Source organism: Phytophthora ramorum (genome assembly GCF_020800215.1).
Source record: "Phytophthora ramorum isolate Pr-102 chromosome Unknown Phyram_PR-102_s0002, whole genome shotgun sequence".
NCBI classification, from domain to species: Eukaryota; Oomycota; class Peronosporomycetes; order Peronosporales; family Peronosporaceae; genus Phytophthora; species Phytophthora ramorum.
The window spans coordinates 2,763,959-2,775,205 of record NW_027150648.1 but is presented as its reverse complement, the minus strand read 5'-3'; the positions used below and the strand labels follow the sequence as shown (position 1 = coordinate 2,775,205).

Genomic DNA, 11,247 nt, shown 5'->3' with positions numbered 1-11,247 from the left:
GAAGAGCTATATTTTATGTCTTTATTACACACGATAGTATGTATACCACACCACTATTTTCGAAAAGCCTCAAGCCACTGACTGGTTCAAGTGGCCATCATGTTGACGCGCTTGGCCCTGCGTCCTGCCGTGCGCAGCTCTGCATTCCTGTGTCTCCGTGCTGCTTCCAGTGTGGGAGATGGCATTGCAACGGGTCGTCGCTTGGCGGAGCCGCTCTCCTCCATCGCGCCGTCCAAGCTGGTCAAGCGCAAGGTGGCGATCGTGAGCGGCTACATGGGCACAGGTTACCACGGACTACAGCTGAATGAGAACGTGAACACCATCGAGGACGAGGTCCGCCACGCCATCTTCAAGGCCGGAGCCATGCGTGAGTCCAACTTTGCGGACCTGGGTAAGATCGACTGGGCCCGCAGCAGTCGCACGGACAAGGGCGTGCACGCTGGCTGCATTGTGGTGAGGATGGAAATGGGCTTTGTAGTGAGGAATTTACGGTGTTAATGTGTGGTTTTGGTTGTTGCAGTTCTCTGGCAAGCTGCTGATTGACGAGGAGGACAAGGTGGACCCGGTGTCGGGTCGCGTGCAGGGTCTCACGGAAGCGCTGAACGAGTCGCTACCCGATAACATCCGAGTTTTCTCGTGCACGAGAGTGAACAAACGCTTCTCCGCACGTAAGAACTGTGTGCTCCGGGAGTATGAGTACTTCATGCCGCTTTCGTTCTTGAAAGCGAGCATGGTGGGCTCGGATGTGGAAGTTTTGGACACGGAGGAGGCGGTCGCCGAGTTCTGCCGGGCACTGCGGCGTTATGAAGGAGTGCACGACTTCCACAACTTTACGCGGTCGAGATCATACTTTTACAAGGTGCAGGCCCAGAGGAAGCAGTGGAAGACGCAGAGTAGAACTGATGTGACGGATGGTGAGGTGGTTGAGGCGGACGACAATGCTGAGGACGATGTCGACGAAGCAGAAGGAGAGGGGGGTGGCGATGACTACGCTACTAGTCAGTTTCACGATGAAGAGGAGCTGACTCGTAAGCTGCTACCTCGTCACCGCCGATCTATCTACTCGTGCTCGGGCAGTCTCATTCCCGACTTTTGTGGCGAGCCACATTTGCGGGTCCACATTGTCGGTCAAGCTTTTCTGCTGAATCAAATCCGCTGCATGGTCGGTGGTGCTCTGGCTGTGGCGACGAAGGGCATGTCCCGAGTTGCGTTCGATGCTGCTTTGAGTAAGTCGCTTCTGTTGCTCTGTTATGGTGATACTCTACTAACTTCGATGGGTGCTTGTACAGCAACGAACCGCATCGTGCGAGTTCCGATTGCTCCGGCTGAAGGTCTTGTTCTTCTTAGCAGCTCATTTGGAGGAAAGCTGCACACGGTCTCGTTATACGAGGACCCGAACACGGCTCTTGCTAAAGAGCGCAAGAATCTGGTGCACCGAATCCTCTTGAACAAGAACGAGGATGATAAAATGCAGAAATTCCGTGAGGAGGTGATCTACAAGGAGGTCGGTAGCAGCTGGAACATGGAGGAGAAGCTGGACCGGTGGCGCGAATACCTCGAGCGTTGCTACGAGTCCAACGGACGCTTGGACGAAGATGAGTTGTCGCGCGTGCTGTTTGATCTAGATCAAGCTAAGCTCAAGAGCAAGACCAGGAACCAGTCCATCGTTGAGCAGAATCGCATCGAGCTTGTTGAAAAGGGGCGTCAGGGCGCATTGCTACCGAGACAGTTCACTACGAAGCTCTGCGTTCGTCTCAGCGTGGCGCCTGGCATCTTCACGTCGGATCTGCGTCGTGCTGTTACACGGGTACGAATTGCCTCCGTGATCTATGGCCTTTTGCGAAAAGCTAACATTGTAGTGTTGCCCTGTCCTGCAGCACCTGAAGTCGGGCAAAATCCCTCTTGATGCTGATGAAGACCAGATTTTGACTTACATTGACAGCTGTGGTCCGGAAAATCTAGCCGAGGAGGGGCGCAAGCTGCGTCTTAGCATCCGAACGTGATAGAATAGAGAACCTCGGCAAAGAAGTAGAAGGCGGTGCTCGCAATCAGGGGCGAGCAAGACATCAACACGAGCAATATGTACGTACATTTTGCACGGCAGAGAATTCCGGCAAAGCTTTCAGTGGCCGAGATGGCGAATCAAACTGGACGTGAGTCTTATCTTAGGTAAACCGTAGTAATGAGAGATCAGCGGGCTGGTGAACAGTGCCATTCAAAAGCTTTCAAAACTACTCAATCGATAACTCTGCTTTGAAGTATCGAATGGACATCGCTTTGCAAACGTTTGCGGGGAGTCTGGCGCACGCCTGCCTATCTCAGCCGCCGGCCTTCACCCTCGAACGGAACGGGGTCTTTGTGATCTTTTTCCTCCTTCATCTCGACATCTTTCTTTTCTTCGTCCTCATCCAGTCGAACAGCTTCGCCATTCAGACGGAAGCCCATCGAGTGCGGCTTACGTTTACTTCCAGATTCTGGGTTGTTGCTGCTGCTGTTGCCACCTCCATTAAGGGAGTACCCTCCATTGTTGCTCCCTCCCAAGTGAGTGCTACCAGAGGTAGCACCACTGATGGTTGAAGTCTTCCCGCTCAGCGAGTGACCAGTTCCATGGAACGCTTCGTATTTACGGAGGCGAGCGGCACGAAGAGCAGCCGCATCTGTAGAGCTTTGTTCGCCTTGTTTCTTGAGGCGCAAACCGCTACCAAATCCAGAGACGCGTGTCGGCTTGACATCTTCCGCTTTCATCGTTGGTACACCTAATATTCAATAACACAAAATATGAGAAAATATACCGTCATGACAGTATGCACAGCAGTGATTTGCAGCTTACCCCCGTAAGGAACGTTCGACGGTGCAGCAGGAAGAGCTGCCGCCGCGGGCGGGTGAACAGGAGGCACATAATCAGCAGGGGCCTCGAAGTCCACTTCACAGTCCGTTTCAATGATACAAGCAGCAGGTGCTGGCTTGACCTCGCGCACATCCAGTATGTAATTCTTGTTGTTGTATTTGAGGCAGATCGTGTCACCCACGGTCATACATGAAAACTTCCGGAGAGAGCCCTCCAATCTACACGGAAGCACCACTTCATTTGATCAAAAATCGTTTTACCTCACCGTAAAAACAATCAACGTACACTGCACGCGGGTTGGAGATGTCCAAGAAGTCCTGGGACTGCGGCCGCAACTTGACGAACGTCGCCTTTGGCAGTGAGACGTTTTGAATGTTGAGAATGCCGCCTTCCTTGACGAACAGATTTTGCATCATCTGCCCAATAACCAACAACTTGGTGGGTAAAATAACCCTCTGATGGAACTAACAGCGAAGCAGCGTACCCAGTACGGCATGTAGCAGCTTCCTTCTGGGGCGCTAAACTCCAGCACACCACAGTGCGAGGAGCGCTCCACCCCTTCATTGGTAACCTTGAATAGCATCGGGTACTCAATGTGCAGACGTGCTGTGCCGCAAAAAATACAAAAAAATAAGCCCCTTTCTCATCAACTCCAGCCCAAAACCGGCGTACCCAGCATCTCAAGTGCAGAAGGTGGCAACAAAACTGCACAAAGCATCAACAATCCACAAAACCTTAGTAAAACTTCACATTAAACTGGTGCAGGAACATTTACGCACTCTTGTCGCCATCTTCCAAGTGCGCCTTGTCGCAGAATGACACGGGGTACACGCGGTAGTGCTCGTCGAATCTGATATCATAAAATTATAAGAAATGCTAAAAATTAGAAGAAACATAATTGTTGATTCCTCAGTCAGACGCACCGCTGCGGGAAGTCCCCGAAGTTGAACTGCACGCCGAAAGGGTTTCCGTCTCCACCAAAGCCGCCGAACTGTCAGTGGGTGCGTTAGTAGGCAGCAGGTTCTGTGTATACTCTTACAGTAGTTCGCCTACCATTGCTGAAGGCACGTCTCCCGATCCGAGGCTGACGTCTTAGAGAATGCAGGGAGAGAAATTCCAGACAAATGGTACGATTTCATTGGATGATAAGGTGACTAGATGCAGACCAATCATGTTGCGGGAAAGGGGCACTTCAACTTACAGGTCAACGGACGCCGGGGTTGCTGCCCCTGCCGGGTCGTGAGGCGATGGCGCCACAACAATTGCAGCAGGTAACGGCGGAAGCGCCTCGAAGAACAGTTGGTCCAGTGGTAAGCGGGAATCGAATGGATTGTCGCTCTTGGGTTGGCGACTGCCGAGTCCTTGCAGCTGCTGAAGCTGCTCCAGCTCGTCCATCGCCAGTTCGTGGTCAAGGAGCTGCTTCCAGTCAAACGAGAACGTCTCCCAGTCTTCTTGATTGCATATGAGCTCTTCTGGACGACTCGCCTGCAGAAGCTCAGATAGGGTGTTGCTACTATCGACAGCGACAGGGCGTCTGGAATTCTTTAAGCTCGTTGCGAAGCCCACGTGGAGAAGAAGCTCCACCTGCTCCGGACGCTCAGACGTCTGAGCGACTGGAGGCACGAACCCGAGGCCGTGAACCACGCGTCGGATATCCACGCATGCCAATGCTATGGCGTACACTCGACAGCAGAGTGCGCAGATCTCTGGGTGTGAGTCTGAGATGAACGAGTAGAAGGATGATACATCCGTGTAACAGTTGGTCGTGTCAGCATCGAACGGAAACTGATGAAGCTGGTACGAACTTAGGAGCCCATCGATCTTGTCGCTGGAGATTGGTGGTATATCCTTTGGTGACTGGTTTTGGCTTTCTTCTGCCTGGCAGAACCAACGCTGGAAGTAGAGCTGAAAATATGAGGCCACCGCCTTCCACTGAAGAGAACTGTTGCTCATGTCTAGCCGCGAAATATCCATGTGAAAGTCGAACACAAATGCCAGCACCATCGTTGGCAGATCGTAGCGTTGCCACATGGCGTCTAAAAGTTCATGTAACCGATGTGCTACGACCGTCGTGTCCCCTCTGTTGTTACTGGATGGCATCGAAGACAAAGTCGCAGATTCTGCTAGCGCTGCGTACTGCTGGCTCATCCGTCCAAGCTGGTACATCATGTGAGCGAGGGTGAGTCCTCCATGCACCGTTGTCGCACACTCGTTGTCGTAGTCGTATCCGTTGCCAACCTCGCCGAACTGGGCCTTTGGCTGGAACACCAGACTGTAAGCTTCTCGTAGTGGTGCTAAAAGCACAGCCAATTCCCGTTGCGTTTTCCAGAACTGACCGTTGTTACCCAGCACAAGTTCACGAAGTGCCAACGGTGCCAAAGCAGACCCTCCTTCGCCTTGGCTCGAACACATGGCAGTAATGGCATCGCTGTAATGCAGCGCCTTCGTCAGGCAAGTCACAAACGAAAACCAATGATCCTTTGTTGGCATTGGGATCCGTGCATCATTCTCCCCCGATATCGTACGTAGTGATGTCTGCAATCGAGAATTGGAGAAATATGCAGCCAGGTCCACGAGTTGTCCGACTGCAGCGTTGAACGAATCATGTGTAAGAACACTGCCTGCTAGCGAAGTCAGTAATGCGGACATGCAAGGAACAACCAGCAGTGACCTCCATCGTGAACTGCAACACACTTTCTTTGCCGCGCTTAGTGTCACCGCTGAATCAGCGACGATACCCATGACGCAAATATTCTTCCCATTTAGCTCCAGCAGAACATCCTCGATGGCACGTGCAAGCGGAAGCAGTAGAGCTGGGCGCAACAGTGCCATTGGTGAACCATTTTCGTCGCCAGAACGATGCTGCTGGATGTGGCCACTTATATCTTCAACACGTACGCAAGCAGCATCGCCATTCGAATTCACGAGTGTGAACGCCACTAGCTGCTGGAGATCGAGAGTACGCCAACAAGTCACGCTTAATGTAAGACCACTTTTAATTGTCGAGTTCAGCATTCCTTCCTTCACGCGATCCAGTTGACTATGGGCCAGCTTTGCAGCAGTCTCTTCAAGAAAACTTTGATTACCCACGCTGCTGATCTCTGCGTCACTGTCCACTCGCACAGGACTAAGCACCTGCAGCAGCTCCTGGAACTCGAGATTCTGAAACGCCGACAGAGGTATCCCAGAGACCACCGCAGTTTGCAATAGACCCATTCTCCATCTTGACATCGGGTCTTCATCACCAGTTCGCTCCACAGCACTTCCACTGTCTGTCCGTCCGCGTTTCGTCGTCATCGTCAAGAACCCAACACCGCCGTCCCGAGCAGCATTATGTCCACTCTTATCCGACGTTCTCGTCCCGCTTTCTGTACTGCCGTTTACATGACCAAGTCGTGGCATCTCGTCCACCGTGACTGACGTCTCGTCCGGCAAGGCTTCACTCGCCGTCCTCTTCGCAGCAACTCGAGTGTCCGACTGCACGTCCATCTCTGTTCCTGCCGCAGTCGCAATGACAGCAGCAGCACCTGCACTCGTCGCTTCTGTCTCCGCCATAGTAGCAACGGAAGCTGCAGCGGCGGTAGCCGCTGCGGAGACGTCTAGTAGCAGCACTTGGTCGTCGTCTTCCCCGTCCACAGCCGCGTCCAGTCCATTACTGCCGTTATTAGGGCCACCTCCATTGCTATGATTCTGTTTCCTGGCGTGCGCATTGCGTTCTCGGCGGCCGCAAAGCTCCTTCACACTGTCCACCACTTTGCGAGGACAATTGGGACAGCTCTCGAGATGCCGCAACATGTCGGAGGACACTCCACGTGTAGGCGGCACGTGGTCCAATCCATAGCGATCCACGCAGTAGGAACAGTACGCATGGTAATGATAGCGGTTCCGCTTCTCTCCGCGGTGGAAGTGTGCCCACAGAGGGTGCACAGGCCGCCCCGTACGCTTTAGCGTCGCGCTCGACGTGCTCGACGGCAGCTCCATTATTATAAAGACAGGTGTAACCCGCGGTACTCTGTACCCCATTTAATAATACTCGTTTCAGTGACATGGATCCGTTCTGACTCAGATCGCTTTAGTGACGTTTTTGTTCCGTCTCTTCATTCTTCATCATCCTCGTCCAGTCCGTCGCCATGGAGAACGCCGCGCCCGCTCCCTCGTGCTCCGTGTCGGGATCGCAGCGACGCAACCGCACAGATGACACTGACGCTGACTCGGCCAACCAGCAGACGCCAGACGCGCAGCAGCAGCCCGAACACGACATGTTCGGAGGTGCGTACATGTACTGGACCCCCTCGTTGGTGGTTACACGCGTGGATGTCTAATGGACTTCGTGGTGTTTGGTGATTCTAGACTGGAACTTGAACATGGTCTTCATGTTCATGCTGCTGCTGCACTTCGTGCAATACGCGATGCGCCAGCCCTGCGGTTGCTAAGGCCATTGGAGACCGCGTCTAAGTCTGAGTTGGACTCAGCTTCAGAGGTCATTGGCCTCTGTGCTGCCATCAACGGCGCACGCTCCCCCAGTTGTTGTTCCATGTTTCTGTGTCTTAAACTCTTTAGTTTCTGCCTGGATGCTGCCTGTAACCTCGAAAATAAAATACACGCGCACCTACTTGCCTTTTGGTTAGAAGCATTTGCGGTCGAGAATAGCCTCGTGATACTCTTCCCACTCCTGCTTAGTGATGTGGATATCGCGAAACGTGTCGAGCGATGCAAACATGGAGCCTCCTACCCAGGCTGCAATCTTACGCTGCGAGTTGTAGCCTCGTTCGCGCACGACTGGGTCGGGGATGACGTTCACGTTGCCATTACCGCCAGTGCGCTGTAGAGCAGCTTGGAGCTCGTCCTGGAAGCGCTGCGAAAACCCAGGAAGCATGGTCGTCCCGCCAGCGAGCACGACAGCGCTGAGCAAATCACTTTGCAGATCCTTGTCGCACATGGCAATGCTTGCAGCCGCACACTCGTGCAGACCCTTATCCGGGTGCATCGGGTGCTCATCGCCTAGCTCTTGTGGTTTGAAGAGGATTTCAGCAGGTGTAGCCTGCGTGTGCCGATCTACCTGCAGAATCGTCCCATCGGGCAGTTCAAACGGTTTATTCGCCTCATTTTGTTGGTTCTGTCCTTGTTGGTTTGTGCCGTCCCCCATCACACAGGTTGACTCCTTGATCTCGTCAATCGTGTGCAACGGAAAGGAGTGAAATGATACTCCGCGTTTGGATAGCAGCAGGTGGAGGCGATGGCTGATGTCCATACCGCCGGCATTGTAGTGCAGTGCTGCATGGGGTAGCGCGTAGCCTTCAAAAATGGGAATCGCGTGACTCGACCCGTGGCCCACTTCCACTACGAGCCCCCGCGTGCGCCCCGAAGCAAATAGCGACAACACACATTGTTGCATGAAGTAGAAACCACAAGCTTTTTGCGACTCGAACATGAGCTGTGCCATGCGTTCCTGCTGCTTCTTAGGTGCAGACGGAGAACTGATGCAAAGCACTGGCAGAGCCGCCGTCTCTGGATCCACCCGCAGCTCCTGTGCGAACACGAACTCCCACACGCGTTCCAGCGCGTCCCAGTCTTCCACGATACCCCGACTGATCGGATTCGACAGCTCCAGAAAGTCTCGATAGAGCTGACACTCCGTCCCAACGAACATCTCGCGGTCGCGCAGCTCTGCCTTCCAGTTGGGCGCCTGCGACGCAAACCATTCGGGATTCTTCACTCGTCCTGTACAAGTCGTGAAAGTCGTCCGAGGCGTGTCTTCGCCAGAGAACCCCGCTTTCAATATTCCCGAGCCATTGTCCAGCACGATAGCCTCCATCACTGTCCGCCAGAGGTCGAGCGCAGATCGGTGTATCACGAAATGTAGCCATCTCTTCACGACCTTTCGCGTCCTGCGAATTTCAACGAATCACCGTGCAGCACTCTATAATTCAGAGTAATGGCGGCAGTGTTCGAGAGCGAGGCGTGCCGCGTCTGGACGGGGGCTCTGGGCACTCCCCTGCACGCAATTGAGGACGCAGAGCAGCATGAGCTGGACGTGGTCCCCTTCATCCTTCAGATCTGGCTAAGTAACCAGTCTAATACAGCGTCGGTGGACGTCCAGAGCCCTGCACAGCAAGGTCTCTATCTGGTCAAAAGTTTGAGCCCTGGGGACGATTTAAGGGCCCAAAGCTTACTACTGCCTGCTGATGCATTGTCTTGCTTCTCACTATACAGGTTCGTGTCTTTTGCATTGGAACTGTCCGTGGTATGCTTAAATTTGGTCGATCATTGACGATATCTGCTTTGTGCAGTCCATCGCCATTTGTGTCGAGTGTTCTGGTGGTCCTGGATGCGGGCGATACGCAACAGCAAGGATATTTTTTTGGAAGAGTGCGACGTGCACTGCTGAGGTTGATATCGGATGGTAAACTGATGCAAACAGGTAACCAAGACAGTGACGCGTTCTACGATACCGAGTTGGTGGAAGAACTGCTGGCTGCGCTGCACACAGCGTTTCCGAAAGTTCAGTTGTCGACCTCAGCCAAGGACTGTTTGGCTAAGCGAGAGATGCGTCGAGCGGCTGGAGCGAAGATTGGCGAGATGGTTAAACGAAGGAAAACGCTGTCAGCTGAAGCGTTTTACGGATCGAATGCACTGACGCCTACGGTGTCAGCTGGTGATGCTGATGGTCGCATGTCGGATAACAGTTGGAGGTCCTTTTACGAAAAACTCCAGTTTAGAGTTTCGCATTCGCTGATGTGCCAACTAGAAGGAACGGCGCCGATTTCATCATCTTTCCCACGACAACATGAAGCTTTCGAGTTCGCAGATCAAGTTGCTGCACTCCGACGACGTGTGAGCGCCACTCGCGCGGCTTCTACCAACGTCGGACGTGAAGAAGACCGCGTCCCTCGTGTCTTCTCTTTTGAAAGTGCAGGAAATGGCAAGAGACGCTTCCTTGTTGCAAGTTTTGCCGAATTCTGGAAAAATTTCAAGAAAACCCGCGCGGATCAACGCCATGTCTATGAGATTATCCGTGAAGGTGTACCTTGCCGACTGTACTTTGACCTCGAGTTTAATCGCGCTATCAACCCAAACGTAGATGGCAATGCGCTCGTGGATCGACTTATATCACTACTTCAACTCCAGTTTCATGTAAGACCTTGAACATTTCATGACAATATTATTGCGCTGGAAGCTTACAGCATTTAATGGTCTGAACCTGGTTTACAGCGCAGGTATGGAATTCGTGTGAACCAAGGAAATATTTATCAGCTGGAATCTTCGACGCAAGCAAAATTCAGTCGTCATCTCATCGTAGGTGATTTTTTCTTCTTCTTTTAACTTATCTCAACTATTACTAACTACATTTTGCTCGCTCGTGCAGTTCCATCTCCCATCTGGTGATCTCTTCGCGGATAATCTTCACGCTGGAGCGGTATGTTCGTCATTGTTTTGTAGTCACTAGCACGTCTGACCATGCTTTGCTCTTGGTCGACGACAGTTTGTGCGCGAATTCATTGGTGACCTCGTGGCCTTTAGAAATGAAGACGCTGATCAGCAGGAAGGATCTGAAGGACTATACACTCCGTTCCTTGTCAACACAGAGACTGCTGATGACCCTGTTGACAAGAAGCAACTCTTCATCGACGCTGGAGTGTACACTCGAAACCGCATGTTTCGTGTGTTGGGCTCGTCAAAGTTTAGGAAGAATGCGCTCTTGCGGCCATTTACTGCATCGGCTTGTGCAACTGATCTCGATCAAGAATTCTTCCTGAACACCCTAGTGTGTCCATACCCTTCTCTTGAAGCTATGGAACTAAGTCAGCAGACTGAACGTTCTCTTCTCCGTTGTGAGCCATCAACTGCAGCCTTAGGACGAGGCCGGCGTTTTATTCCTTCTCGTGCGAAGACTGTCACGACCTCCTCAATTGAATGCCGAAGGTCATCCTACCCAGCGTTAGATGCCTTCATTCGCTGCAAGTCAACCACGGGAGGCGTTCAGGGTGAAGTTCGTGCAATTCAAATGCTGATGACTAACAACTCCACCCCGTCGCCTAATTTACCAGTTCAAGAGCCTGGTCTTGAGCCATCTGAGGATGCCAACGCTGAGACTCAGCCGTACCCGTGGATGATTATTTATCACATGGCACGAAATCGCTGGTGTGCGAATATTGGGCGGCCACACAGGAGCAACAACGTTATGTTCATCGTGGACATCGACCAGCGCGTGTTCTACCAGAAGTGCCATGACCCTGCATGCCAAGCAATTGACTTCAGGTAACGTTACGATGAACATTTTTTCTCGAATCAATGTCATATCTGATTCATATTTTGAACGCAGGTCACCACCACAACCACTTCCTTCGCACATAGAACTTCACTCATGCATCGACTAGCACCGCCTACGGAAATGCTTG

General features: G+C 52.5%; 6 protein-coding genes across 6 annotated transcripts; 3 read left to right on the top strand and 3 right to left on the bottom strand.

Annotated features, from left to right (window-relative positions):
- Positions 1–99: 99 nt before the first annotated feature.
- Positions 100–2,003, top strand: KRP23_2313 (putative tRNA pseudouridine synthase; the record flags this gene model as incomplete). The annotated part of the gene is made up of 4 exons (XM_067887034.1): positions 100–453; positions 521–1,226; positions 1,290–1,807; positions 1,878–2,003. 4 exons carry the CDS (start codon positions 100–102, stop codon positions 2,001–2,003), a joined length of 1,704 nt encoding a protein of 567 aa, XP_067749659.1.
- A 310-nt stretch (positions 2,004–2,313) lies between these two features.
- On the bottom strand, positions 2,314–3,904 carry KRP23_2312 (Ubiquitin recognition factor in ER-associated degradation protein 1; the record flags this gene model as incomplete). Its single annotated transcript, XM_067887033.1, has 8 exons — positions 2,314–2,756; positions 2,831–3,066; positions 3,134–3,264; positions 3,333–3,454; positions 3,521–3,553; positions 3,628–3,698; positions 3,772–3,839; positions 3,902–3,904. 8 exons carry the CDS (start codon positions 3,902–3,904, stop codon positions 2,314–2,316), a joined length of 1,107 nt encoding a protein of 368 aa, XP_067749658.1.
- A 141-nt stretch (positions 3,905–4,045) lies between these two features.
- KRP23_2311 (uncharacterized protein) lies at positions 4,046–6,829 on the bottom strand (the record flags this gene model as incomplete). Its single annotated transcript, XM_067887032.1, has 1 exon — positions 4,046–6,829. The coding sequence occupies one exon, from the start codon at positions 6,827–6,829 to the stop codon at positions 4,046–4,048; it is 2,784 nt and encodes a 927-aa protein (XP_067749657.1).
- A 149-nt stretch (positions 6,830–6,978) lies between these two features.
- Positions 6,979–7,281, top strand: KRP23_2310 (uncharacterized protein; the record flags this gene model as incomplete). The annotated part of the gene is made up of 2 exons (XM_067887031.1): positions 6,979–7,117; positions 7,199–7,281. 2 exons carry the CDS (start codon positions 6,979–6,981, stop codon positions 7,279–7,281), a joined length of 222 nt encoding a protein of 73 aa, XP_067749656.1.
- A 191-nt stretch (positions 7,282–7,472) lies between these two features.
- KRP23_2309 (actin) lies at positions 7,473–8,663 on the bottom strand (the record flags this gene model as incomplete). The annotated part of the gene is made up of 1 exon (XM_067887029.1): positions 7,473–8,663. The coding sequence occupies one exon, from the start codon at positions 8,661–8,663 to the stop codon at positions 7,473–7,475; it is 1,191 nt and encodes a 396-aa protein (XP_067749655.1).
- A 120-nt stretch (positions 8,664–8,783) lies between these two features.
- KRP23_2308 (DNA-directed primase/polymerase protein) lies at positions 8,784–11,226 on the top strand (the record flags this gene model as incomplete). The annotated part of the gene is made up of 6 exons (XM_067887028.1): positions 8,784–9,061; positions 9,139–9,982; positions 10,061–10,144; positions 10,215–10,265; positions 10,332–11,107; positions 11,172–11,226. The coding sequence occupies 6 exons, from the start codon at positions 8,784–8,786 to the stop codon at positions 11,224–11,226; spliced, it is 2,088 nt and encodes a 695-aa protein (XP_067749654.1).
- Between the last annotated feature and the right edge of the window lie 21 nt (positions 11,227–11,247).